Source organism: Fistularia commersonii, chromosome 22, assembly GCF_037954325.1.
Source record: "Fistularia commersonii isolate RoL2024-O1a breed Wild chromosome 22, RoL_Fcom_v1.0, whole genome shotgun sequence".
In the NCBI taxonomy this organism is placed as follows: domain Eukaryota; kingdom Metazoa; phylum Chordata; class Actinopteri; order Syngnathiformes; family Fistulariidae; genus Fistularia; species Fistularia commersonii.
The window spans coordinates 502,577-529,524 of NC_141305.1; the positions used below are offsets into that span (position 1 = coordinate 502,577).

The 26,948-nt window shown below is 52.5% G+C and overlaps 4 protein-coding genes and 1 long non-coding RNA gene across 6 annotated transcripts; 2 read left to right on the plus strand and 3 right to left on the minus strand.

The window, feature by feature from the left end:
* Positions 1-8,960, minus strand: LOC147221193 (dematin-like). Its single transcript, XM_086169378.1, has 17 exons — positions 8,881-8,960; positions 4,388-4,447; positions 3,638-3,672; positions 3,397-3,477; positions 3,171-3,299; positions 3,035-3,079; positions 2,753-2,942; positions 2,618-2,662; positions 2,374-2,526; positions 2,137-2,240; positions 1,945-2,050; positions 1,780-1,838; positions 1,246-1,288; positions 975-982; positions 782-904; positions 277-357; positions 1-166 (listed from the first exon to the last, which is right to left on the minus strand). Exons 3-17 carry the CDS (start codon positions 3,650-3,652, stop codon positions 53-55), a joined length of 1,296 nt encoding a protein of 431 aa, XP_086025504.1. The 5' UTR covers positions 3,653-3,672; positions 4,388-4,447; positions 8,881-8,960; the 3' UTR covers positions 1-52.
* A 61-nt stretch (positions 8,961-9,021) lies between these two features.
* On the plus strand, positions 9,022-10,723 carry LOC147221194 (uncharacterized). The gene is made up of 3 exons (XR_015107847.1): positions 9,022-9,357; positions 9,501-9,568; positions 9,704-10,723. It is a non-coding gene; the product is annotated as an uncharacterized LOC147221194 (long non-coding RNA).
* On the minus strand, positions 9,678-12,632 carry LOC147221195 (uncharacterized). Of its 2 annotated transcripts, XM_086169372.1 has the most exons (6): positions 12,187-12,632; positions 11,831-11,933; positions 11,634-11,752; positions 11,133-11,517; positions 10,436-10,572; positions 10,028-10,341 (listed from the first exon to the last, which is right to left on the minus strand). In XM_086169372.1, the coding sequence occupies exons 1-6, from the start codon at positions 12,476-12,478 to the stop codon at positions 10,028-10,030; spliced, it is 1,350 nt and encodes a 449-aa protein (XP_086025498.1). In that variant the 5' UTR covers positions 12,479-12,632. The 2 variants fall into 2 exon arrangements, with proteins under 2 accessions (XP_086025497.1, XP_086025498.1); XM_086169371.1 differs by having other exon boundaries at positions 9,678-10,572.
* Positions 12,633-12,841: 209 nt separating this feature from the next.
* Positions 12,842-15,087, minus strand: srp19 (signal recognition particle 19). The gene is made up of 5 exons (XM_086169376.1): positions 14,903-15,087; positions 14,025-14,100; positions 13,651-13,722; positions 13,357-13,465; positions 12,842-13,273 (listed from the first exon to the last, which is right to left on the minus strand). Exons 1-5 carry the CDS (start codon positions 14,938-14,940, stop codon positions 13,143-13,145), a joined length of 426 nt encoding a protein of 141 aa, XP_086025502.1. The 5' UTR covers positions 14,941-15,087; the 3' UTR covers positions 12,842-13,142.
* Positions 15,088-17,433: 2,346 nt separating this feature from the next.
* Positions 17,434-26,609, plus strand: LOC147221197 (serine/threonine-protein phosphatase 2A catalytic subunit beta isoform). The gene is made up of 8 exons (XM_086169374.1): positions 17,434-17,861; positions 21,007-21,045; positions 22,968-23,138; positions 23,888-24,061; positions 24,144-24,233; positions 24,391-24,552; positions 25,188-25,306; positions 25,902-26,609. Exons 1-8 carry the CDS (start codon positions 17,760-17,762, stop codon positions 25,972-25,974), a joined length of 930 nt encoding a protein of 309 aa, XP_086025500.1. The 5' UTR covers positions 17,434-17,759; the 3' UTR covers positions 25,975-26,609.
* Positions 26,610-26,948: the final 339 nt, after the last annotated feature.

The following is a 26,948-nucleotide window of genomic DNA, read 5'->3' on the forward strand; positions in this document are numbered from 1 at the left end:
GTTGGGTCAGGAGGGTCCTCGGGCGGGGGGGCACGGTGGGGGGGCGGCACTGTCAAAAGAGACAGACCTTCTTCTTCAGGTGGTTCCTCTTCCACTGGGACAGCTGGTCGAAGTCCTCCATGGACATCCCGAAGACGCTGAAGAACTCATCCTGAGACAGATGTCTCTGCACACACACACACACACACACACAATGACATTGTGAAGCTGTGTGTTTCCCCCTGGCAGCAGATTCACCCCACTGGAGGATTTTCTTCCAGTGGGAGGTGTTCTCACCTCCAGGCTGGTCCGGTCCACGCCGGGCGGCAGCTTGCTCCTTCCTCGGTGAGTCAGGACCAGCATCTCGTAAGGGAAGACCTGCAACCCAGAGGTGATCGGCGATCCATCGTTTAACTCCTCGGATCAGTTACGGTGACACTTGAAATAGATCTGATAATTTTTATGGTTATTTTCTGCAAACTCCATTTGTTGAATTCACATTTTAAGACTTCAAATAATTTTTTAAACTGAAAGAAGAGTTTTGTTGCTGTGTGGCGTCAGAATGCACTTCCGGCAGCAGCCACTAGGGGGCGCTGTCACACAAGTGGGGGTCATGTGACGACCAGCTGGAACCTCCCAGAGGCTGATCATCCACTGACAGCAACCAGTGTGTGCACTGGCAGTGTGTGACTATTCTGTGTCTCTGGTGGGTGTAACACACCTACACACACACACACACACACACACACACACACACACACACACTCCTGCACAGTGTGTGAGGACGAAACATCTGCGTTACCTTGTGCTCCAACATGCTTGGCAGGGAGTTTCCTCGGTCCATTCGGGGGTCTCCAGCTCCGTTCTGACACACACACACACACACACACACACACACACACACACACACACACACACACACACACTCGGGGGTTACACAAGTGTCACGGTGACGTCATCAGGGTGAAGGTGGTGTGTCTCCACATGTGACGTACCTGGACGCCTGCAGGGGACGACAGACAGGCAGGTGTTTGCTAAGTCACACCAACAACATGCTGTTTTTTTTAATCAGAAGTCAATAACTGATCAATCAATCAATCAATCAATCAATCAATCAAATTCATCTAATTGTGCCTCAGGGACAAATAAAGTTTCCCTGATTCTGACTCAGAAATATGTATAAAATAACTTCATGTATGTTTACACCAGACATCAGAAATGTTTTTTAAGTGAAAAATTAAATACAGAGTGTGTGTGTGTGTGTACCTGCAGCAGGTGTGTGTGAGGAGCTGAACTCTGCCGACTGCAGCTGGAAACAGAACACAAACACACGGCGATCATCGTCTGCTGGATTCTGATGCTACTGACTGTTGTTAGATTCTAGCCAATGTTAGCTGCTGCTCTCCAACATGAGCAGCTATGACTCGCTGCTAGTAGCTATTAACTGCGGTTACTGGATGTTAGCGGCTGTTAGGAGACGTCACCTACAATTAGCTGTCGTTATCCAATATTAGCAGCTATTGCTTGCTGTTAGCACCCGTTAGCTGCTGTCACTGCATGTGAGCAGATGTTAGCTGCTGTTTGCAGATGTTGCCAACTATTGGCAGCGGGTATCCAAAATTAGCAGCTATTTGGCTGTTAGCAGCTGTTAACTGCTGTTACTGGATGTTAGCAGATGCTACCTCCTATTAGCTGTTGTTATCCAATAATAGAAGCTAATACTCACTGTTCACAACTGTTAGCTGCTGTCACTGGATGTTAGCGAATGTTAGCTGTTGTTAGCAGGTGTCTGACACTCACCCTGGAAAGGCCCGTCCTGGAGGAGGCGGGAAAACACACCGACCTGGAGAGGCTGGAGCCTGGAGGCGGGCAAACAGGAAGTGATGTCACTCAGGTGAACGTCATTAATCTCCTTGTGTATACATGATGTGGTGTGTGTGTGTGTGTGTGTGTGTGTGTGTGTACCAGTGCTGTGTGTGTGGTCTGGCAGGGATCTTGTCTTTCTCCTCATAGGAGAACTACTCTTCTTCAGCTCCTCCTTCAGAATGATCTTTCCCAGATTGGACTGAATCTAGGGGGAACGGACATCTTGTTACACTTAAACACACCTGACCCGACGTCACACACCTGCCTGCCGGTCCAGGCGTGTCTCCTCACCTTGCTGAGCTCGTGTCTCTGGAGGGCCTGCAGCCCCCAGACCTCGTCGTCCAACTCGTCGTCCTCCTCTTCGTCGCTCACCTCCTTTCTCCTCATCTCCTTCTCTGCAGGAGAGGAACCAGGGAAGACCATCAAGGAAAGGAGAACTGGAACTGAGGGAATCCATCATCTGGTTCCAAAAGAGTGTGTATGTGTGTGTGTGTGTGTGTGTGTGTGTGTGTGTGTGTGTGTGCGCACCTATGACGGCCAGCGAGGGGGGGCAGGGCCAGGACTCGGTCTCGATCTTGCAGGGCAGCCGGGGGTCTGGAGGTTGAGCCGCTGGGAACTTGGACGACTCAATGATCAGATCCTCAATGTGCTTCCCCTGAGGGATCAGGGGGGCCCCCGAGTCTGCACACACACACACACACACACACACACACACACAGATCAATCACAGGGTCGGCAGCAGCCTCACTGGGGTCTCAGGTGACACACACACCTTGCTTGTAGATGGGAGGCCTCCTGTAGATGTTGGCGCCGTTCTCTGACAAGACAGAGCACACACAGATTGCAGAAGCATCAAGGAATATATCTGTGTGTGTGTGTGTGTGTGTGTGTGTGTGTGTGTGTTTACCAGGCCGGTGGAAGTGCTGCACGCTCCTGGTCCTGAGGGTGTGTGCAGGGTGTGTGTGCGGAGTGTTGGGCGTCCCCGGTGTGGGGGGTGTGTGTGTGCTGTGGGTTCTGCTGCTCTGGATGGTGGAAGCGGGCGAGGAGCCTCCAGGGGATCGGTTCTCCAGCCAGTCCCGGGACTCCCTGGAGAGGTTCTGCAGGCACAGGGGAGGACGGCTGTCAGGGGTCAGGGGTCAGGGGTCGGAGGTCGGGGGTCGTTACCGGTGCTGCTGGTGCTGGTACTGACCTCGGGGGACAGCGGGGGGGAGATGGAGCGAGGAGACAAGGATCTCTGGACAGGAAGGAGAACCAGGGTGAGCACGTGAGCAGGACAACAGCAAGGACACGGAGAAGACATGATCGAAGCGTGTTTTCACTCTCGCCTCCAGAGGGCTGTAGCAGTAGTGGGGCTGGTAGATCATCAGGTCGGGACGCTCGATGTCCAGGATGGCCTTGTCCTGGGGCAGCGCCGCCAAGTCCTTGTAGCCGATGACGACGTCATCCACCCGCGCCTGGAGGGGTCAGAGGGGAGGGGTCGGAGGTCACCGTGTCCACATACACCTGGAGGTTGGCGGTGGCGTGGGGGGGGTTAGGGTTAGGGGGGCTCACCACTATGGACGCAGCAGGAGATCCCGGTGAAGGAGGTCCTCTCAGAGACAAGACGCTCCCTGGAGACGTCTGAGCCCTCGGCTGTGTGTGTGTGTGTGTGTGTGTGTGTGTGTGTGTGTGTGTACAAACAAAACAAAATAAATATCATGAAGACACACATTTCAATTAGCCCACAGATTTTAGGTGGGCTAATAGTTCCTCTCGAGGAAAAGGAATTGTTTGGGTTTCTTTGAGTGTTTACCTTGGGCATCATCATGGCTGCTGATTGGTCCGTTCCTGCGGGGCGACACACAGGCGAGGGGTCACATGACTGGCTGGAATATTCCTGCACAGAACTCGGTTTACGGTCACTTCCTGTTAACTGACAGACACCATGTTTGACTGACGCTCAGAAAATAGCACCAAAATACACTGATCATTTTTCACCCAGAGAGGATTTGTGGACCAAACGGGACCTGAATGTTGGGTAAACTGAGTTTGCTGCAAACAGAGGTTTGCTTACGTAGCAGATATACAATTCTAAAATCACTGGAGGTTCTACAATGTTCTTGTTGAACTTCTTTATTTCTCTATAAAAGCCAAAGCCTGGAAGGAGTTTGTTTGTTTGTTAGAACCGTGGGTCGGTCCGCCCGCCGCCGCACCTCACACAATCAGAAGGTACTTTCAGAGGAAAGTACCTTCTGATTGAAAGGGACGAATCAATGACGACCACAGAAAAGGATGCTAGCAGCTTCCCACTGGTTGCTAGGCTAGCTAATGGAGCTGAGTGTGTGTGTGTGTGTGTGTGTGTGTGTGTGTGTGTGTGTATGTGTATGTGTGTGCTCTGCTCAGCTGCTGTTTTGTCTGTGCAACACAAAGGGATGTTTCCAGAGTGCAGGGTGTGTTTTTGTGCAATTTCGGGTCACATGGTGTCAAAGAGGCTGTGTGTGTGTGTGTGTGTGTGTGTGTGTGTGTGTGTGTGTGTGTGTGTGTAGGAGGGGGTTCATGTCACCTCAGAGACAGACGGGCTTCATGTCCACCTCACTTCAGGACTCATCAGCCTGTTCACTGCCTGAGACAAATACACACACACACACACACACACACACACACACACACACACACACACACACACACACACAGGTCATTAATCAGTGTTAAAACCATAATAATTTTAGCCTAAAAGCCTTAAATCCTTTCCGCTGCTTCTCGGCTACATAACGTTTAGTTTTTGTTTTTCTGCGGCGCTCCTGCTCCGTCCACAGTGAGGACCAGGTTTGAACCCCACAGACGTCGTGGAATCCACCAGGATCACATGAACCTTAGGGAAAGGACCCGAACGGCCAGATGAAATCACACACACGCTCCCGGTGGCTTTTCAGAATTAAAGATCGCTGTCTTTTAGATCAAGAAATGGAGCCTGTGGTGTTTTTCTTTCAAAATGCTTTGAGTATTGATCCGTCCGGTTTCCCGTCACCAGGAGCCTCGGACCGGAGGGTCTGCGGGGGGCCGAGGCCAAATGACCTCTGGACGGCGTGAAAGAGGAGAAGAAACTCCCTATGGAGGAGATCAGACACCCTAATGGCTGCCGATCGATAATCGGATGGATAGCGAGGCGATCGGTCGGTCCAAATTGGAGAGGGTTCCTTTCAGGGTTCAGGGGATTCATGGGATAACTGCTAACCATCGGTGAATCTGTGTATTGATTCTAGTCATTGAATGTCTCCGCAGCAGTTCTTCCATGGCCCTTGAACGCATCGCACTCTCAACTCCTGCTTGTAATGATCATGAAGGAGAAGAATAATGAGACCAACAACAGCCAGCAGTGATTATCCATTATCAATCATGATTGGACACTTCTGAGCCCGTTCACTCATGATCAATAAATCCAACCATCACAAACTGAAATCAGCAGAAGTGAGTTTCGTGCGGGCACACACACACACACACACACACACACACACACACACACACGCAGACGGACATGTGTTTGCTCCTCCAAACATCCCACTGTGAATCGTTGGGTCTATTTTCAGACTCGGTTGCTAGGCAACGGTGCTGGACGAAGGTTCGATGTGAAGACGTGGCCACGTGATTAAACCAGTGCCAAGAGTTGTCGTCAGTCGGATCCACTGGCGAAACACTCACCGGGACGGGATTAACGGGATTAGCCTGGGGATGCTAGGTGTGACCGGCTCGGGATGCTAGGTGTTAGAAGCCAGGAATGCTACCTGTGAAGGCTGGTCGTAATTAGCAAGAAATGCTAACTGTCACGACACTACCTGAGCATGTTAGCTGTGTTCACCTTATAACGCTAGTGGATGCTAGTCTGAATGACCCCGGACAGCTCGGTGCAAAAACCTGCCAATACCAATGCCAATCAGCTACGACGTTAGCATGCCGGCAATGTGTTCCCTGCGGAAGCGACATCACTGCTCTGAACGTTTTGCTCATGACATCATGAGTTGTCTCCTCCAAAGCTGTCGGTATCCGTGGTAACAGCGGTTGCTAGCAGAACAGTTGACGAGGATCCAAACGGGACCGGAGCCAACGTCCGCGGGCCGGATTCACCCACGTCGTCACGGGCCGACGGCGACCTTTGACCCCTCTCCCCCGCCATCATCCTCTCCGCCGCCTCCGAGTCTCCCGGTTGCCACCGGTTACCGAACCTCAGCAGGTCTGATTCTGCGAGGAGATAAATCACCCGGAAGAAAGCGATGGTTGCTAGGACACGTAACCCTCCTGTCCAATCAGGCGGCAGAGACGGGAGACGCCGCAGTAAAACGCCGCCCTGCCGTCAGACCACCCGCACGCCGCAGAACACTTCCTGCGTTCACCAGGATCCCTTTCAGACTGACGGACAGGAAGTGACGCTCATTGGTTCCTTCTGCTGTCAATCAAAGCGAGCGCAAGGCCTGGCGATCTGACACGTTTAAATGGTTTGATTTGAGCTCATTCATTTGTTACATTACATATTTATCTAATTTTATCGTTCGGTTTAAGAATATTTTTTCCTGTGTAACTCATTGAAATTGTGTTGAAATGATAGATTTTTTGTTTCTTTTTCTGTTTTTGCTGACAGGAATGTTCTTTTTGTATTTGGACCCGATCATTTGCGTTCACTAGAACTTCAATTTCCAACGACGTTTGAAATCAATGACATTTCCTCGAACCCCTGGAGAGCGGCGTGGTGGTCGAGACCCTTCCTGCAGAACCCTGAAGGCTCAAGAGGAGCGCGTTAATCAGGGTGTGTGTTTGAGAGAAGAGCCTGGGAGCGTGCCGACCTTCACTCTGATTTACACACACACACACACACACAATAGAAACAAAAAGTGTGTGTGATTGTTTCAATCTCCGACAGGAGCCTGGAGCTGTGGGTGAGCGGGAGAACCTTCGCCGGCTGCTTCTGTCCCGACAGCTCCGACAGGTGATTTCCAGGTTATTTCCTCACATCAGTGGCAAATAAAAACAATTTGCTGGAAAAAAAGATGAAAAGAATCATCAAAAGAAAAGGGTCTTTGCCGTATGAAAGAGAGAAAGATGAAAGGGTTAAACAGGACACGCAGCCACCCTGTTTGTGTTTGTGTGTTTGCGTGCACGTTTGCACGAGTGTGTGTTATCTGCTCCACACACACACGTCCACGCCCTGCACGTGCAGTGACGTTGACAGATTTGACTGACGCAAGGTCTTCACTGGTTCGCAGGAAGATACCTTTGATAGAAGCAGAAAAAATAACAAAAACATACAAAAATAACACTTAAACACACAAAAATAATGCTGTGGTCGGAGCTGTGACATCACATGGTCACATGGACGCAGCGACTGGACGCTTGTCTGTTTGTTGGATCAGAAACTCAGAGGAACACAACTTAACATTCCTGCAGGTGCGAGCGCACACACACACACACACACACACACACATGCATGCGGGCCTCACACCCCCCCGGCCCCCTGCTGCTGGAGATAAGAGGCCTCGTGGCCTCGGCGCCATCAACATTTGCGAGAACCAACCCCGCAGTCAAATCAGCTGCAGGACCAGCAAAGAAGACAAGGAGAAATCACTTCAGTGGGAGGAAACAACACACACACACACACACACACACACACACACACACACACACATACACACACACACACAATCTCTTGCCTCCACACAATCATTTCATGCTTGCAACCCTCATGCTTATTTATACACACACTCATCACCTGCACACACACCTCTCCCCCCACTGATCCTTCTCAACCACCAACACATCCCTCACCTGCACCCACACACACCCCACACACACGCCTACACACCCACACACACACAGGATGAAAATGGAAACATCACTTCACTCCTTCACAATAAAATCAGATGGACTGATTTAGGTGGATGTGACAGTCGACATCCCATAATACTCCAATATAACTCCGGCTTCAGTCTTCATGACTTTGCATCTTTGTGTGAGCTGTTGCCATGGCGATGCTCCTCCGTTCACAGACGTCCAAACCGCTTGGAGGGACGACAAACAGACCAACGAGTGACACCCCGAAACTGCCCAGGCTCTGTCCGGTCCTCACACTCTCCTCACACACACACCCCGAGCCAAGCGGAGGGCGGGAGCTGGGGTTCCCTTGAATGCGGGGTTGAGAACCCGTGAGAACCCTGGGTTCTCCAATAGAACCCTGGGTTCTCCAGTAGAACCCGAGGTTCTCCAGTGTCCTGCATCTGCACCCTGAGTTCTCCAGAAGGAGGGAGATCTCGGATGTGAATCAATGATCCCGAATCACACACACCGATTGATACTGATCACCGGAGGTGGAGCCCTACACACACACACACGAACACACACACACACGCGCGCACACACAGACACACACGCACACGCACACACACACGCACACACACATAAACGTACATTAAGGATGTCAGACCGCAGGGGTTTGAGCGGCAGATGTTTCGCCGCTGGTGTGTGTGTGTGTGTGTGTGTGTGTGTGTGTGTGTGTTGGGGGGGTTACGTAAAACCATCCTCTGCTTCTTAATCCCCCCCCCTCCTCCTCCTCCGCGGAGCCTCCTCTTACATCACTCAGCACAGCTATCGATCATATCCGATCGGGGTATCAATAACACGCTGACGGGTTTTGGGGGGTCTAGGGGGTCTAGGGGGGTCTAGGGGGTCTAGGGGCGCCCGGAGCGTCTCTGCTCCGGACAAGGTCGCCCGCCGGCGGCGGGGGGGGGGAGGTAGACGCGGAGGTAGACGCGGACGAACTCGGCCCGGAAAAGCCCGCATTTAGTCCCGGCGGCGCCGCGCTCCGGCGGCCGCTCGTCTCCGTCACGTCGGGCATCAGGAGGCGCCGCGGCAAAGTTTCCGGGAATCACCTGAGCGGAAGTCCGGAAGGTTCGGCCGCCCGCCGCGGGAAACCGACGCCGGCCGCTTTCCGCCGAGGATAACTGAGACGAACGCAAAGCGGCGTTTTTCCCAACGCGGTTCAAGGGACGGGGAAGCCGAGGCGCCTCTTACCTGCCGCCGCTCCGAGGCAGAAACATCCAGCTCAGCCGCGCCGCGCCGTGCACCCTGCCTGCGTGCGTGTGCGCGCGTCTGGATCAGTCCATTCGCTGCCGCGGGGGTCAAACATGACGCTGCAACATACATCTATAGTCATGGGGGGGGGGGCATAAAAGCAACAGTAATAAAGAGGACAACTAAAGCAATAATAATCATTTATAATATTACAACTCGTATTATTATTATTATTGCTATTATCAGAAAAGAACAAATGGGCTTAATTAAACTCTGGTTAGTCTTTGAGATGATGGACGGTGCTTCACCTCACTGCTTCTCCATCATGGCTGCAGGGACAGAAGGTCAGCACGCCGAGGGGAAGCTGCTCTCCTTCTGAGACCAACATGAAGAACCTGAGATGTTGTGAAGACCGAGGAGCAGCTTCCTGAGCCGAGACCCTCCATCAGCCACCTTCACACCTCAGCCGGGCCCGAGGTGAGGCTCTCAGCGTCAGCCGACCAGAGCAGCCATCATCTGCACCGCGCACACACACACACACTCACACACACCCCACCGTCGGGGCAGAACCACAAACCTTCTAACGCTGCTCTGATGCCTTGACTGTTTTCTTCCTCCAGACCCGCTGCCCCCCCTTCTGATGTCTGACCTTAATTCGAGCAAAGAGCTTCTTCTTTCACTGCAGCAGGTCAGAGGATACTCTCAGAAAGCACAATCTCTGGTGTGTGTGTGTGTGTGTGTGTGAAGTACTGGTTGAACTCTTGCACACAGTTTGCAATAATCAAACTAGCAACCAGAACACATTTTATTTTGTTTGTTTCAGGAGTCACACAGGTGAGGATCAGGAGGAGGAGGAGGAGGGTCTCATCTGACCGAAGGTGGTGAAGGTTCTGGGTGGAAGCTGGTCCTGATGAAGGCCGGCCGAGGTTTTAAGCCGCGGCCGTTTGATCGGTGCCGAGATTCAGAGGAACGACGGGAGGACAGGGGTCTCCGTGGCGATGAAGACGCTTGACGACCGCCAGGTCAAGCGTGAGCCTCGATGGAGGCGGTCGCCATGGTGATAGCCGGGGAGAGGGAAGGACGGGGCGGGACTCCCGAAGACGGAGGTGCGTTCTGATCGGAGGAGGGAGGGACGGCCGACGACGTCTCAGGGCGTCCAGGTCACGACCCGGACGGCGGTCCGCGCCGCCCGGCGGACCTCCGGGTCCTCCTCCGGCGCCTCGCTCCTCCTCACCAGCAGGGGGAGCTGCTCCAGCAGCAGGCGGCGCCCATGCGGGGCTTCGGCCAGCGAGGTCAGAGCGCGGAGGCAGTAGATGTAGAGCGCCGTTCTCCTCCGCCGCCGCTCCTCGTCCTCCTCCTTCTCCTCCTCTTCCTCCTCCTCTTCCTCCTCCTCGCGCCGGTGCTGGGACAGCGGACGCAGCAAGGCCGGGATGGCGTCCAGGTCCAGGCAGCGCAGCTTCCCTGCGAGCGGCGGGAACAAAGCGAGGTTTCCGCACGGAGGTCGGCGCCGACGAAGAATTAGAAATTGTGCGGGATCGAGGCACGCCGGCGCCACCTGTGGTGAGGATGACCGTGTTCATGATGGCGCCGGCGGCGTTGGCCTGAACCTCCACGTCTTTGTCCCGCAGCAGGCCGACCAGGACGGGAAGCACCTCCTCATCACACACCTGCTGCTTCCCGTCCATGGGAACGCTGGAGAGCAGAAGGAGGAGGGCGACAAGGTGACCCAAGGCTTCCAGATGCATCAGCTTGCAGAAGATAAGAAACTTTTTGGTGGACATTCCTTTGTCACAGCAGCGTTATAATGTAAGAAAAAAAATAAAGCAAATACATATGAATATAATTGAGGATAAATGTAATAGAAAGGCAGAAGACAGAAGATAGCAAGACAAAAAAAATCCACAAATAAATAGACAGCAGATAAATAGACAATAACAACAGCAGCAGCAGCAGCAGCAGCAGCCATGACAACGGGCAACACCAAGGAACTGCGAGGATGAAAAATACACAACTAGAACGTAACAAGATAAAATAGATAAAAAGAGGCAGGATATGTGCGGGCTTGGACAGACAAGACGTGAGGTGATGGCTGAGGGAGGGAGCTTGTGGAAGCAGCTCAGATGCACTCGGGCCGCTCAGAGTCGAGCGTGGTCGTACAGGTTGGTGTCCGTGGACACGAAGGAGCGTCTGAAGCGTCGGCTTCTGATGAACCGTTAAGGCGGTAAAGCCGCCGAAGCGGTGAAGGTCGTTACCTGAGTGCCATCATGGCGGCCGCCGCCTCCCTGCGGACGCTGGCCGAGCGGTGGGAGAGCTTCCGCCCCAGCAGAGACACTCCCTGGGAGGCCAGGGCCGGGCCGGGGTCCAGCCTGGAGCAGCAGCCCAGCGTGGACAGGAGAAGAACCTCCTCCTCCACCTCCTCCTGCTGCTCTGCCTCCACCTCTTTCACCTTCTCCTCAACTTCCTCCTCGTCCACCTCTTCCTCCTGCTCCTCCTGCTCCTCCTGCTCCTCCTCTTCCTGCTCCTCCTCTTCTTCCTCCTCCTCCTCCTCTTCTTCCTCCTGGTCCTCCTTCTGCTCCTGCTCCTCCTCGCTGAGCTTCAGCAGCAGTCTTGGGACCAGCTCCAGCAGGGCGTCGGCGCCTGTCAGACACAGAAGAGGTCAAAGCGTCTCCAAATGTTTTCAAAGCTGCTCCCGCTGATGGAGATGTTGATCTTCTGCCTCCTCCAGAGTTTCCCTGGGAGAGGCAAGGTGGTACCTGCAGGCAGCAGCGCCAGGCTGTTCAGAACCCGGAGCACGCCGGTCCTGCAGCAGGACGACGGGTCGTCCAGCAGGCAGGACAGAGGAGGGACCAGAGCTGACGAGAGGACGGCCTGCCTGGGGACGACACACACACACACACAGGTCACCCTGTGATGTCACAATGTGTGTGTGTGTGTGTGTGTGTGTGTGTACCTGCCGATGCTGTGGCTGGTCAGCAGCTGGAGCAGCTCGCAGGTCTTGATTCTGACGGAGGAGTCTGGGTCCCTCAGCAGGGCCTCCAGCTGGCCCAGGAAACCTGCAGGTCAGAGCAGCAGCTCAACGCCTGCTGCTCCTCAGCTTCATCACCTGCACCATCTCACCTCCCCGCTGGTCCTCTGAGCCTCCGACAGCTCGCGCACACACACACACACACACACACACAGACACACACACACACACACACACACACACACACACACACACTCCGCAAGCCAAAAAGAACTCCACATCCGGGCTCTCAAACATGTGACCCATATGCCGACGGGCTGTCGGACCGGAAGTGCGCGTACCTTCGCTGACGGCCTGGTAGATCCGCTCCGGGTCGTGCATGAGGTCGCACAGGGACGCCAGCGCACGCAGCCTGCGCGCCGCCGCGGGCTGCTCCAGCTCCGCGAACAGCTGCGGCACGGCGCGCCGGCCGAAGGCCACGGGGGCGCGCGTCGGGTCGGTCACCACGCCGGCCATGGACCCGGGGCTCCGGGGCGCAACCGAAACACGGGTTGCCCGGCAACCGCCGGCACGTTCAGGGCTCCGCCGGGAGGGTGGGAACTTGCTGACGTCACGACAGCTCCTCTTCCCCATTGGAGGATTCGGCCCGCTCGCTTCGCACACATGTGACGTCACACAGCACCACCCTATGTGACGTCACAGACCCCCCTCAAAGCGGGGTCCCGTCCCCGGGCTCCTGGAGCCTCTCCGGGCAGAGGGTCCTCAGCAACTCTGCACGGCGGGTGTTTTATTTCACGGAAGCGGCTGCAGGACAGAGCGGGAGGTGACGGGATGAACATCGCAGTATTCCGACGTTTTCCGCTGAGACCGCGGATCGGGGGCTGCTCCCCGTCTGGAGGAAGAACCTCATTTTCAAACCTTGTTGTCCCCAGAAAAGGACGTATTCCCTCCAGAGGGTTGAGGGCTTCTGTCAAATAAGTCCAGCTGCATCAAAACTAAAAAAAATTACATTTATTTCCTTGTTTTAATATCATTCTCAACAAAAACCGAACAGTTCAAAGCAAACGGGACCCTTCGACGCTCTGAGGTCTCAGACTTTTTACGAACCGAAAAACTCCGGGTGAAAAGTCACACAAAGTCGCCGCTTGTTTGGTTTTTCACTCAACTGAAAATAAAAGCTGACTGACGTAGCTTGGTCTTTGCCTCCCGGCCTCTTCCCGCCTCCGAGGTTCTCAGGCCGACGGTCCGAGGAAGAAAGACATCCGGCAGAGGAGACCGGCGGTCGCACGTGTCCGGGTTACTTCTTCTTCTTCTTGCTCTTCTTGCCGCCGTCGCCCTGCTGGGAGCCGCTGTCCCCTCCCCCGCCCTTCTGGGTTCGAGTCTTCAGCTTGGGGATCATCTCGGCCACGTAGAACATCACGTCTCGACCTGCGGGGAACCAAGTCACGACAAGGTCACCCTCTCCGGGGACGCGGAGCCGCCGCCGCCGCCACGCCGTCGGTTGTCCTTACGGGAGCTGAACTTCTCCTGGCAGAGGGCGCCGTCGGCCTCCTTCATCTGGACCCGGACGCGACCTTTGAACTGGCTGTCCCTGTTCCACTCCCGCGGGTGCATCTTGTTCTGGGAACAGATGCCAGATGTGAAACATCTGTCAGTCACACTCACGATGTTCCCACGGTGAGGGTTCCAGCTCGGAACCCTCTCGATCGTCTCCGGCTTCATCAGAACTTTCTTCTACATTCTGATGATTTGGAGAAAGTGATTCTACCTGTGGACCGTGACCGTTTAGCATTCTTGGTTTTTACCTCCACAAACACGTTCATCCCTGCCGCCGTCAGGACGTCTCTGATCTCGGTGCAGGAGGGGTTCTCCACCGCCTGCAGACACGCAGACACACGCAGACACACGCAGACACACGCAGACACACGCAGACACACGCAGACACACACACACACACACACACACACACACACACACACACACACACACACACACACACACACACACACGATAGGTCCAAAGCCTGAGAACGTCCCCCAGGAACCCAGCATCTGGAGTGGCACGGTCCACTCCAGGCCAGACAAATAGCAGTCCTTCAAATCAGAGATAGCTGGGAGAGAACATGCAGAGAACATGCCAGAGACCCCGTTTTAAAAGGGCCGGGCCGACTGAGTGTCACCTTCTCAGCAGGGATCCTTCGGCCTTCAGCCAGAGTCTTCTTACTGTTTATGTAGACGGGATACAGACAGATGAACCTGGAGCACACACACACACACAAGTACATGCATCGGTATTTTACATGTCAGTGACCTGGTCGGTGTGCACTGATGTCCAGCGTGGTCGGATGTTGAAAGGAGGTTGTGCACTCATGGTTTTCAGTTTTCTTATACCTTCTTTCACAGCAGCTGGACTTTTGAAGATAAATTAAATCATGAAACTTCCTAAGTCCATGGCCAATAGAACCTTCACTTGCAGCCATCAGTATATTGACTCTTTTTTTTGTACTTTATTTTTACAATTTTATTGCACATAAACACTTGTGCTGAGTGTTGGCAGGCAGTCCCACGTCATGCTAGCAGCCCCGGTGGACGGCGAGCGAGAAGGGACAAACTTCATCCGAGACTCCGCCATTTAAACATCTGCTGCGATTACGGATAAACAAGTAAAACGGACGCTTTCCACCCCCGGCAGACGTGCTATCGAAACTAGTATAATAACAAGGTCTTACTTGTCCGCAGGTTATGGAGTTCCCTGTTTTATTCCTAAAGTTTCTGTCATTTATCAGAGATCCCCTGTGCATCGATTTCAGGAGCAGATTCAGCAAATAAAAAGGTTTGAAACCGGATTAAAAGTTGAGGGCCCTTCCAAATGTCTACCGATTGACAAACTTGTCCTTAACCATCAGAATGTTACACTTACATCCATGTTTAGCCGTTGCGTTTACCCGTAATCAACGGTTTTCCTTAAATGAATCATTCTGCTAGGGAATTTCGTGTGAGGGAGATGGACGCCGTTAGCTTTAGCCTCGTCGGGCCGCCGGCCCTCACGGAGCCTTACCGCTCCTTATCGGCGGGGTTTTCCGTGAGATGAGCCATCGTGGATCGGTCGAGGTGTTTGAATCCTGGCCGGTAACAGACACCTCCCAACCCGGCTGGCGTTGAACCGTAAACGGAGGAAGCAGCGAGGCCTGGAGCGCACGGCGGCTGCCTGCTACATGTCACCGGAGAACAGCCTCTTCTTCTTCTCTCTCTGGGCGGGGCGAGAGGGGGTGCGGGATCTACACTGCCCCCTAGCGGCCTGGAGGACGCATTACACATTTGTCTTTCCATTTGGATTCTTCTTCTGCTTCTGGAAGAAGGTCTGCAGCGTCACATGTCTTACAGGCGTTTCATGCACTCGGGGCAATTTCTGACTCATTCTGAGGTACTTCCTCTCAAATTTGCATGTCATTAGATTGATACCACCAAGGAGCTCCACTGAACGCCACAGGAAGTCTTTCCTACCTGAGGCTATCAGACTTTTTAATTCCTCTTCCCTCTGCCGCAGGGAATCTTCAAATCTTTGTACTTAAGACCTTAAAACACTTGATAGCCTTAACCTTGACAATTTATATTTTATTGTATTTTTTATTCTCCCTCCTTCCTACTTCTACTTCTTCTTCTTTTGGCTTTTCCCTTCAGGTGTCGCCACAGCGAGTCAACCTTCTCCATCTAACCCTATTCTCTGGATCCTCCTCTCTCACACCAACTACCTTCATATCCTCTCTCACGACGTCCATAAATCTTCTCTTTGGTCTTCCTCCAGACCTCTTGCCTGGTTCTCCCTCCTTCCTACTATTATCTATTATTGTTATGTTTTTGCTTGAAACTCTGGCACAACAATTTCCTTTGGGATAAATAAAGTTGTTCTTATCTTCTTATCTTATCTGAAGGTCGTCTGTGAGGGTTCTCAAACACCCAGGTCACGGTCATATATGATAAACATTACTGATCCCTGTAGGGGAATTTCTTTTGTCACAGCAGCGTAACGGCTATAATGTCAAAAATTAGAAAAAATGAGATAAATATGAATACAAATTTAAATAGAGAGACATTAGAAGACAGAGGATGGCAAGACATCTACGAATAAATAGATAGCAGGGAGAACAACAACAACAACTGCAGCAACATCAGGGCTAATGATGGACAACATAATGGAACAGTACAGGGGAAAAATACACAACCAGAACTAAACAACAATATAAATGACATGACAATAGCAATAAAAAGAATAAAAAAAAACAAAATTAGGCAGGATGTGTGTGGGCTGGGACCAACAAGGATAAGAAGGACAGCAGAGTTAGTCCATGATGTGTGGATGGGTGGGGTAGTGAGCTTGCTGAGGTTGTTAGGTTGTGGAAGCAGCACAGATGCACCTCAGGACAGTCAGAGTTGTGCGCTGTCATACGTCTGATGGACGTTGGCACAAAGATCGGATGTGAAACATCTTCGAGGAAAGAAACAAGTCAAGTTGCCACGTTAGGAATTGATGAAATTTGCATATCCTTTTCATTTCATAGGTGCTTTGTTTCAAATTAGATGGTCATTCCTGGGTTTGATTTGGTGTTATCAGGCATTTTTATTTTATTTATTGGCCCGTGGGAACAAATCAAATTTTTTTAGTTTGAATTTAGGATTTTTATCGTTGTGATCAGGTCCCGCCCTCTCTAATTTTTTTAACTTGATTTATTGCTGACTTATGGATAATCTAGTGCAGATTTTTCAGAGTTCCTGCTGACTTTAGTTCTCTGAGAATAAACTTAATGGATTTGCTGAGGAAGGAAGTAAAACAAAAGTAGATTTGGGGTCCAACATTAAACACAAAGAAGAGTTCAATTAAATTCGAAAATTAAATAATTTTTGTCAGTAAGAATTGGGCTCAGGCCTTGGACCCATGGAGCCTTCCAAGACCCACTAGGCCTCCCTGGACCCACCAGGCCTCCCCGGACCCACGGAGCCTCCCGGGACCCACCAGGCCTCCCCAGATCCACGGAGCATTCCCGGACCCACCAGGCCTTCCCGGCCCCAGCAGGCCTTCCCGGACCCACGGAGGCTCCCCGGACCTACGGAGCCTTCCCGGATCCACAGAGCCTCCCCGGACCCATGGAGCCTCCTCGGACCCATCAGGCCTCCCCAGACCCACGGAGGCTCCCCGGACCCACAGAGCCTCCCCGGACCCACCAGGCCTCCCTGGACCCACGGTGCCGTCTCGGACCCACAGAGCCTCCCCGGACCAACCAGGCCTCCCCGGACCCACGGTGCCTCCCCGGATCCACAGAGCCTCCCCGGACCCATGGTGCCTCCCCGGACCCACAGAGCCTCCCTGGATCCACGGAGCCTTCCCGGACCCACGGAGGCTCCCCGGACCTTCGGAGCCTTCCAGGACCAACGGTGGATCCCCGGACCCACCAGGCCTACCAGACCCACGGCGGCTCCCCGGACCGACGGACATCCGCGGACAGACCGCAGTTCCACCTTCAGCCACGCGGTGTCGCTGTTGTTCGTATTGCAGCTGCCGCTGAAATGCCCGGATGTTATTGTGGCTATCCCGCTTAGCACATCAGCTAGCCTCTGCGACGGCGCTGTCTCCCACCGCTACGGTCTGCCGCATCGGGGACTTTCAGCCCTTTTCGCTCCCCCCGGCGATACCAACTTACCTCGGACGTCAGTAATCTAACGTCGGTGATTTAACATGATAGAAATCGACCGAACATCTCGTTAAATTTAGGTCCAATTCTTATTTTTTTTTCAACCGGTTTGGCAGGACTGGACCGGGTTAACAATACGACGAGCTAAAGGCTAAAGCAGCTAGCGTTGAAACAGGCCAGTTTTTTCAGGTAGCTAACGCAGCTAGTTTAGCAGCTACCGCGGCTGTCATGGAAGACAAATCTTTCACGAAGGAGTTAGACCAATGGATCGAACAGCTAAACGAGTGTAAGCAGCTATCGGAAAACCAAGTGCGGACACTCTGCGAGAAGGTAAGTGGGCGACGCAAGTCCCTGTTTTCCCGATTCATCCACCTCGTTTCGCGGTGGCCTACATTGCGTACGCGGCTCCGACTAATTCCTGGAATGAAACCATCGGCTCGGCGGCTCTTTGAAGCCTCGTCTTTGACCAGTCATCTTGCCGCTTCATCGTGGCCGAGCAGAAAACACTACATTTATTTTCTCTATTTTCGATCTGCGTATCTATTTGTGTCCCATAGACTCGGAGTAAATCGTGATATAGATCGACGTGTGCCATTTTTATGTAATAGGAAACGTGGGCCTCAAATATTTTTGACTTCAGTTCCAGCAAGTAGATGCCGTCACTTTTCACAGTCGTCCGTGAACGCGGTCCCATTCTGCGCCCGGACCCGGACCAGGATCCGGACCCGGGTTTCGCCGCTGTTTTGCCCTCAAATCCGCTCGTCTGAGTCGTCGATCGCCCGTTGGCGGTTGCGAAACGTCGGGGTTCCGACCCGCACCGCGCCCTGACTTTATCGATTTAGCGTTTTGTTGCATAAAGCTGTCAAGCCTCGGCACCGGACGTCACCCGCGGGCTGTTGCGCCAGAAGTGCACCTTCTGTGTGCGCCACAAAGAGCCTTTGTCTGCCCGGAGCCCGGAGCCCGGGTCTGGGTCCGGGTCCGGGTCCGGGATCGAGGCGCGTCCGGCCGGATCCGTGGAGCCGCGCCGGTCCGAACCTCCACGGGGCATTTTTCACTGGCGGACATCGAGTTAAAATCAACTGGTGCCATCTTAGACCCGGGGGCAGAAGTCCGTCTGCTGCCGGGGATTATTTCCAACACTTCTTTAATCCACCTTGATTTCAATATCAAATGCCGGTAATCTTGGGGAGCCATTGTGAGGGAGCAGAGGATGAAGAGAGCTCATTCAAAACCCGTCCACATCAAATGCATGCAGAATATATCTCTGCACATTACGCTTCTAGTGGAAGGACGTCATTTTATATATACATATATATATATATACACACACACACACACATATATTACTGTGATAGATGCGAAGCTCTGCTTTGTCACAGAGACCCCTGGAGCGAATACAACAGGACCAAAGGACTCTCCCCCCTGAGTTGTGCGATTGTTTGTTTGTGTGCTGTGTATGCCAGCTGAGGTGATTTGAAAAGTGAAAGATGGTACAAAATAATCTTAATTTTCCGAAACTGTTACCTGGCAAAACTGACCGTGTTTTTGACACCGAAAGTTAATCAAAATGATTTTAGTGAGTAAAGTCATCGGTTGTGTGAGGTTTTTAATAATGACTTTAATGGGCTCGATAGGTGGTTCTTCAGTCGGTGTTTGCTTTGCATATGTGGTCATTTAATTATCAAAACAGTTTCCCTGACAACACACACAGCCTGAGTCAGCTGTGTTCGGGTACAGGCCCTTAACCTGTTCTGTCACGCCTTACAGACGCAGAAAATCACCTCCTGTAAAGACCTGAGAATTCTCAGTTCAAAAAGTATCAAACACAGGACTCCAAATCATTTTGGTTTTCAGCGGTTGAATTTCTTCTTTGATAGCGAGCGTCATTGTTTCTCCTTGTTCCACTCTGAGCGTACACACTGCCCTTTTGTTGCCGAGCCCTCGGAGCTCGCTCGCTCGCATGCAAGGTGCCGTAGAAATCCAGTACTGTCAGATATTATCATGGCGTGGACAGATAGAGACGGGCTGGGCCGGCGATCCTGCCTCCTCTCTGCCAGCCGACTGCTTGGCTTCTCAGGTAAACTTGTGGAATTTGTGCCTGTTAAGGGGGTTGGTCCTGATATTACGGAGCCTGCTGCTTCGGTTAAAAATATCTCAACCCAGTGAGCCTCGCAGATTTTACAGACTTGGACGTATCCACTGGAAGAAATGAATGGGAAAGAAGGGCCGTAAAAGCAGCGAGCAGCTCCTCTGACTTGTCAGGCCTCCGAGTCCCTGCCAACCTGTGTCTGATGTCCCTCCTCATCCCGGCGGGTCAGCGTCGACTTCTGGTTCAGAGGTTAAGAAGCATTCAAAATCAAATCCATGTTATTGATGGTGCCCAGTAGCCCAGCCCCGGCCCCGGCCCCCCAGTCCCGGGCTTTGACCTACATCTGGGTCTGATCCATGAGTCACGCGAGCCGCTGGGGCTTGGATGTTTCAGGGCTTCCACATTTGATGGGAAAGAGCTCTTTATTCCTCAAACAGATCCTGGACAGTCGGGTGTCCATTTGAACCGAGGGTCACGTTGGCCGAGTCCTCAACTAACTGGTTAGAAATGACTATGTGGACGGACTTTGGACAGATGAGTTCTGTCAAACCCGTTGGGTTCCTATGACAGGAACCCATATCCTGATCCATGTGTGTTCCCTTGTGGGCCGATCACAAACCTCTAAGGAACATCACAGGGATAGAAATATAATCCTCAAAGTCATCCAGATGTCAAATGGAATCAGCTGCTGCAGAACAGCTCGGAGTTTCTGCTGAAATAGAAATGGAGAGCCCACTATTGTAAAAAGGACCTCCTTTTATCCTCTAAAGTTTAAACACGGACTGAGAGGTGGACGTGAAGGGGTGAGGAGGAGGAGGAGGAGGAGCAGCTCTTCCTCATCAGGCGCTGGCAGTCAGTCTCACCAGTGGGTGATACAAACTGAGCTCTGCTGTGCTGAAGCCGGACGCCCACAGTCGCACCGCCATGATGGAGAAACACTCGTCCTATTAAGTTTGCAGGTTTGGGTCAGGAGATCTTTAAAGGGCGGCGACCCTGCAGACGTGATGGTGGACACCCGCAGCCAAACTGAGCTCCCGCTCTCAGATTCTACATTTGAGTCTTCACAATGCCAGTCTAAAAAGTTATGTGCTAAAAGGCCGATTTCTCCACACTTTCCTCCGGCAGCAAAGTCCCGGTCCCACAGGAGAGGGTTTCATTGAGGCGGCTTGGTATTGTGACATGGTGGCTCAATGTTCTACAAGAGGGAACTGTAATCCTTGGACGCAAACACACCATCTGCAATAAGCAGGCGGTCAAAAGGACAAGATGTTAATCTAGATATCTATTTTATGAGTGTGTGTGTGTGTGTGTGTGTGTCACATGACGGCGCTCTTGGCGAAGGTGTTGTTGTCAGAGCTGACTAATAAACTCTGTTTCTCTCTCCAGGCCAAGGAGATTCTGACCAAGGAGTCCAACGTTCAGGAGGTGAGAAGGAGCTTCATGGTGGCACCTTGCAGGCTGTAGAGCAGGGACATGTTAGCCAGAACACTGTTCATGTGAAGCACCAGACGCCCCGGTCTGTTCACCCCTGGGCCGCATCCCAGTCAAGGACAGCTCCCACCCGACCCAGGACCAGGATGTCTTTAGAGACGGGAGTCCACCTTCCAGAAGGAACCCCAACGGGGGGAAAGAGTCACGTGGTTCTAATGCGTCTTTGCTATGCTAGCTAACCGCGTGGAACGGATCCATGCGATTGACACGCCGCCTGGCCCGTCACCTCTTCCAATTTTGGTTGATTGATGAGCGATTGACGGGCGGCTGAGTTCATTTGGATCGCTAACCACTAAATTAGCTTGCAGCAGCTGATTGGAGTGTAAGGAACTAAAACACAATCAGCCGGGTTAACGTGGGCATTCCCGCTTGACCTCCTGAGAGATGCTGGATATTGATAAATGTTAATGTGGGCTCATTGTGTGGCTGCAGACGGCTCCTCCTCTGGTCACATGACTGGCGGCTCTGGAGGGAATCAGATGTTTTAGTGTTTGCAGTGTAAACAGGGGCTCGTGAGAAGCTGCTGAACACCGCGTTTCTGCAGAAATGTGACTCCGTAGCTGCGCACTGACTGCCAAGAGCATCGAGGGCTGGACAACGTCCAACACTGGAGTCTCTTTATTAGACGGATCAGTATCGATGGCGGCCGATGGGTCCTTGGAGCTCCGGCCCGTCTGACCTCCCAGAATCTAACTCCAGACCCGCTGCAGGAGTCGGGCTGATCCGAGGGATCGGTCAGACAGGCCCGCTTTTTGTCGCAAAGTTGCGTCCGCAGAGAAACAACACTTCAGCCTGTTAGCCGGTGGTTTGAGGTCGTAGTGGACCGAAGCGTCCTCTGTCAGGACCAGAGTCCGCAGAGCGCCGGCGAACCTCCTCCCAGATCGATGCCTCCTAGCAGCCGGGCTGGTGTCCGGGTTTCTATATCTGATAGCGGCCGGGCCTGAAATGGGATCAAATCAATTGTTCCCGACTCCCGTTGAGGCTTTTCCAGTCATCTCCCGTGACGTGGAGGCCGGCGGAGCCCCGGCTCGCGGCCCCCCCGCAGATGGTGTGTGACGTTTGCGTCGAACGACAGACTCGGCTCCCGTTCACAGCCCGGCAGTATCTCACCTTGGTTCCAGAGAAAGGCTGCCTCGGCCCAGCCGCCGCCTCAGACGCCGTCCTGATTGAATTAGGGAGTCGACTCTCCTCCTTCCTCTCAGCGACACCGTTTCTGCTTCAATTACCCTCCCGTCTGAGCCTGTGTCACATCCTGTTTGGCCGCTGGCCTGCGACGGCGGTGACGCCGTGTCCATGTCGCCATCCCAGTCTTAAGATCTGCCTAAAAGGAGGGAGGAAGCTCTCTGAATAAGAATAAGAACAACTTTAGTTATCCTGAAGGAAATTGTTGTGCCGGAGTTTCAAGTAAAACATAACCATAATAAATAATAGTAGGAAATTGTATAAACTGTATAAAAATGGGGGAAGAATAAGAAATACAAATAAAACTATAAAGTGTCAAAGTAACAAGTCAAGGCTATAAAGTGTTTTAAGGTCTTTCGTACAAAGATTTTGAGATTCCCTGCGGCTGAAGGGAGAGGAATTAAAAAGTCTGATAGCCTCAGGTAGGAAAGTAAATGCAAAATCAGCCGGAAAAAAGAAGAATTAGACCATCGTTTCTGGAAGGCAACATCCTGTCCGGCCGGCAGAAGCGACCAGGGAGGGAACAGTGATGGTGAAGGTTCCTCATCTTTGAAAAGCTTTGGGTTCTGCAGTGTGAGGCTTCAAGTCATGTCAGACTAGTGACCTAGCGCCATATGTAGGGGGTCTCCGGCTCCAGATGTGTGTGTGAGTGTGTGTCCGCTGTCGGCCCGCAGGTGCGATGCCCGGTGACGGTGTGCGGCGACGTGCACGGTCAGTTCCACGACCTGATGGAGCTGTTCAAGATCGGAGGCAAGTCGCCCGACACCAACTACCTGTTCATGGGGGACTACGTGGACAGAGGCTACTACTCGGTGGAGACGGTCACGCTGCTCGTCACGTTAAAGGTAAGCGGGCCGGCACCTGAACACCACCATGACCTTCACTGACCTTGGACCCCCCGGCAGATACACGCCTCCATTTCTTCCTGGATCGCCATATCAGAGTTTGAGCAAATGTCCCCAGTTCTTCTCTAACTGCTGTCTCCATTTTACCGCCGTGTCCCACCGATGTTTGTGTGCCCCGGGAAAATCCCAGTCCGTTGGCTGAAGATACACAAGATGATGGAGGTGTGTGTGTGTGTGTGTGTGTGTGTCGCTGATGGAGGGCTGATAGAGCGAACAGAGGGCTCAGTGTCTGGGTTTGTCGGGGTGTATTTCTGGACCCGAGCCCGGGGACGTTCCCCCAGCCATCTGGTTCGCCGCTGCAAGGACACACCAGCCCTCCTCAGCACGCCGCTGCCACCGGTGCCTCCTGGCGGGGGGTCATGTGATCCCTGTGATGAACCAAACGGGGAGGCTCAGCCACAGAGCTGTTGCATCATGGGCTTCTACTGGGGCTTCCACATTGAAAGGCTGGCAGGCTTTCCGAGGAAAAGCCCAGGAGGTTTTAACAGCATGGTGTGATAAAGCCTCATATTTAGACCGGTTGACACGTAACTACCCTGTCCTCACTGGGACGCCTCGGCTGCCGCAGCCGTTGCCGTCGGATGGGCGTGTGCTCTGCCGCGGAGGGTTCGCCCGCCATCAGCTCAACAAGTGTGGCGGCCGTAAAGACGCTGGCCTGGCGGACCTGCTGACGGCTGTCTGTCCTCCAGGTGCGTTTCCAGGAGCGGATCACCATCCTGCGGGGGAACCATGAGTCGCGGCAGATCACGCAGGTGTACGGCTTCTACGACGAGTGCCTGAGGAAGTACGGCAACGCCAACGTGTGGAAGTACTTCACAGACCTGTTCGACTACCTGCCGCTCACCGCGCTGGTCGACGGACAGGTGGGCGGGCCGAGCGCACTGCCGCACCCATCAAACGCCTGATTACGTCATGCTGACAGTGCTGTTTGTGTGCTTGTGTCAGATCTTCTGTCTCCATGGAGGTTTGTCTCCCTCCATAGACACCTTGGATCACATACGAGCTCTGGACCGCCTGCAGGAAGTCCCACATGAGGTACACACACACACACACACACCCTGAGCCACCGGCCTTCTAACCATTTGTCAAACCCCAAAAATACATCACCTTTAATCCTTTTCAAGGTCGTCGATTGTTTCAGGTGTTAGTCCAGGGTTTGTAACTCCAGTGATCCTGTCCCCTGATCCCCCAGGGCCCCATGTGTGACCTCCTGTGGTCGGACCCAGATGACCGCGGTGGGTGGGGCATCTCCCCCCGAGGTGCTGGCTACACCTTTGGACAAGACATCTCTGAAACCTTCAACCACGCCAACGGTCTCACCCTGGTGTCCCGCGCCCATCAGCTGGTTATGGAGGTAATGCACAAACACGCACACTTGCAGCTGAGTTCATACCGTTTTAAACTTGGACCTCTTCACTGGAAGATGAAAGGGACGCGTCACGGATAGTGCTTGTTTTCTTCCTGCTCCCTCCCCCGGCGCCGGGGAGCCGCCGGCTCACATGCTGCGCCTCTCGGATGGAAAATGATCAACTTTGGCCCTTTCTCGTTCTATTCCGGTCCGATCCCACACGCTGGAGTGCGCTGGCGGAGCCCACCAACCTGAGCGCCATCTCCATGGCAACGACTCCTCGTGTGTTGAGCTATGACGGCGGGTCAGATGCTGCATAAGCTGGCTCTTGTCATTGCAGAACATTTTCTTTGTTTTCATGCAGTTTAAATGAATGTATTTTCCCCAGTAAAGACATACTTAATGTTTAAAAGAATGGACAGTCCTGTCTCCGCTTTTCCAATGTATACTTATTTGAAAAAACTGCAGTTTTTTTCTCCATAGTTTTTTCCAATCAACATCAGGAACAGTTTGAATATCAGTTTGACATCCAGCAGGTGTCACCCTGGGTCACATGACCTCTGGTGGACCGGACCTGACGTGTGTGTGTGTGTCTGTGTGTGTGTGTCTGTGTGTGTTCGTGTGTGTGTGTGTGTGTCCAGGGCTACAACTGGGGCCATGACAAGAACGTGGTGACCATCTTTAGTGCTCCAAACTACTGCTACCGCTGCGGGAACCAGGCAGCCATCATGGAACTGGACGACACCCTCAAATACTCCTTGTAAGTGTCTTTCTCACACACACACACCTTCATCTCCCGTGTGGGACTCCAGGCAATCCTCAGTGAGGTGTATGCGATCACATGCTGTGCACTAGTACCACCTCAAGTGTGACAACCGCACTGCCTGCTCAGGTTGATGTGAACCCTGACCGGTAGAGTGAAAGTCATGTGATATCAACGCTGTTTTCACTCACAGCCGTTTAAAATGGCATTTTACAGCTGCGTTGACGCATACTGGTCCCGAGTGGGGTTCAGACAGCCCCCCCCCACGGCACAGTCATGTGACTTGATGTATACCAACATGGCAGATGGAGGTGCACAATGAATATGGCGTTAGCGGCCTCCTGTTGGCCCCCGCCGAGAGAATATCCGTGCGCTCCCGACACGTTGCGCTCCTCTGGCGCCAGCACTCGACGTAGAACGGGGGTGTCCGAGGCTGAGGCCTGCTTCATCTCCAGCTGCTGTTGAATGTTTCTCCTTTTGCCGTTCCACCGCCTCTGAACTGCGAGGCCCTCTGACCGAGGACGGATTTTGGAAAGGGGGTGTTTGGGGTCCCGAGGAGCCCCTCACTAAGCAGCGTCTCTTCTCTCCTCAGCCTTCAGTTCGACCCCGCCCCCCGCCGCGGCGAGCCCCATGTGACCAGACGCACTCCCGACTACTTCCTGTGAATGTTGAAGCCATCCCTGTCTGTCATCCACAACGCTCGCCACCCCTTCCACCCACCCCCTCCCCATTCTGGTTGGAAAGAAGATATGAATAATAATATTAGGACCCAGGAGAAAAAGAAAACAACTGATTGGCTGTAAAGAGAAAAAAAAAAGCAAAAAGAAAAAGTTTGAGCGGCGCCCCCTACAGTCGTGTTTTTGAGTATGCTGTCATTAATGCTGTTGCTTCTGGGGAAAAACAACTGTTTTCTTTTTGTTTATGACATGTTTTTAAAGCAAGATAATAAACTACCAACGTGGACCAAATGTGCCATATTCTGATCCTTTTACAACATGTACACACTTTTTCTTCTCTTTCTGTTTTTTTTTTTTTTTTTTTTTTTTTTTTTAAGACCAGCACTAGAAAAACCCGACCTACCTGACCACACCACACATCTCATGGCATATGTGCTTCTTTCTGTTGCAAGATTATTTTAAAAAAGGAGACAAAAAAAAAAGGAAAAAAAAGAGTTTGCTTCAAGTAGTACAGCTGTGAGTTTTAGCTGTCAGGCTGCAGCCGGTGGTCATCTCAGCAAGTATATTACTGTAATTTGAATAAAGACAACAGACGTATGAAATAAAATGTCCTATTGACAAACTACCAGTCTCGTCAGCGTGGTTTCTTCTGCCAGTTCTCTGTTCACCCGCTGCTGCTTGTTACAATAACGATAACTGAGACACTAATTTATTTGATAAAACTGGTAATCCTGAAAATCAGGATTTAAGTAACTGAAGAATGGCTGGGAAATGTTAAAGAAGTAACTGATTATCCATGAAAAAATACCTGGAATGCAAAATATTCACATACTATTTTTGCAGGTACAGGTAATGTACCTGTAGAAAGAACTGATTTCAAAACTGCCAAACAAATAAATTATTTAAAAAGTTACCGGGAAAATGCAGACGATAATCCTGCCTGGAAAGAATTACAGGAAAAT

What these genes read in the sequence shown, in the direction of transcription:
- srp19 (XM_086169376.1), bottom strand. Translation starts at nt 14,940, where the DNA reads ATGGCTCATCTCACGGAAAACCCCGCCGATAAGGAGCG. An exon ending in GAAGGATCCCTGCTGAGAAG is followed by an intron (nt 13,723 to 14,024) that starts GTGACACTCAGT and finishes GCGTGTCTGCAG; the next exon opens with GCGGTGGAGAACCCCTCCTG. An exon ending in GGATGAACGTGTTTGTGGAG is followed by an intron (nt 13,466 to 13,650) that starts GTAAAAACCAAG and finishes ATCTGTTCCCAG; the next exon opens with AACAAGATGCACCCGCGGGA.
- LOC147221193 (XM_086169378.1), bottom strand. An exon ending in CTCCTGCTGCGTCCATAGTG is followed by an intron (nt 3,300 to 3,396) that starts GTGAGCCCCCCT and finishes TGACCCCTCCAG; the next exon opens with GCGCGGGTGGATGACGTCGT. An exon ending in CCAGGACGGGCCTTTCCAGG is followed by an intron (nt 1,289 to 1,779) that starts GTGAGTGTCAGA and finishes TTCTGTTTCCAG; the next exon opens with CTGCAGTCGGCAGAGTTCAG.
- LOC147221197 (XM_086169374.1), top strand. Translation starts at nt 17,760, where the DNA reads ATGGAAGACAAATCTTTCACGAAGGAGTTAGACCAATGGATCGAACAG. An exon ending in TGCAGGAAGTCCCACATGAG is followed by an intron (nt 24,234 to 24,390) that starts GTACACACACAC and finishes CTGATCCCCCAG; the next exon opens with GGCCCCATGTGTGACCTCCT. An exon ending in GACACCCTCAAATACTCCTT is followed by an intron (nt 25,307 to 25,901) that starts GTAAGTGTCTTT and finishes TTCTCTCCTCAG; the next exon opens with CCTTCAGTTCGACCCCGCCC.
- LOC147221195 (XM_086169371.1), bottom strand. Translation starts at nt 12,478, where the DNA reads ATGGGGAAGAGGAGCTGTCGTGACGTCAGCAAGTTCCCACCCTCCCGG. An exon ending in ACCAGCCACAGCATCGGCAG is followed by an intron (nt 11,753 to 11,830) that starts GTACACACACAC and finishes TGTCGTCCCCAG; the next exon opens with GCAGGCCGTCCTCTCGTCAG. An exon ending in CCTGGCGCTGCTGCCTGCAG is followed by an intron (nt 11,518 to 11,633) that starts GTACCACCTTGC and finishes TGTGTCTGACAG; the next exon opens with GCGCCGACGCCCTGCTGGAG.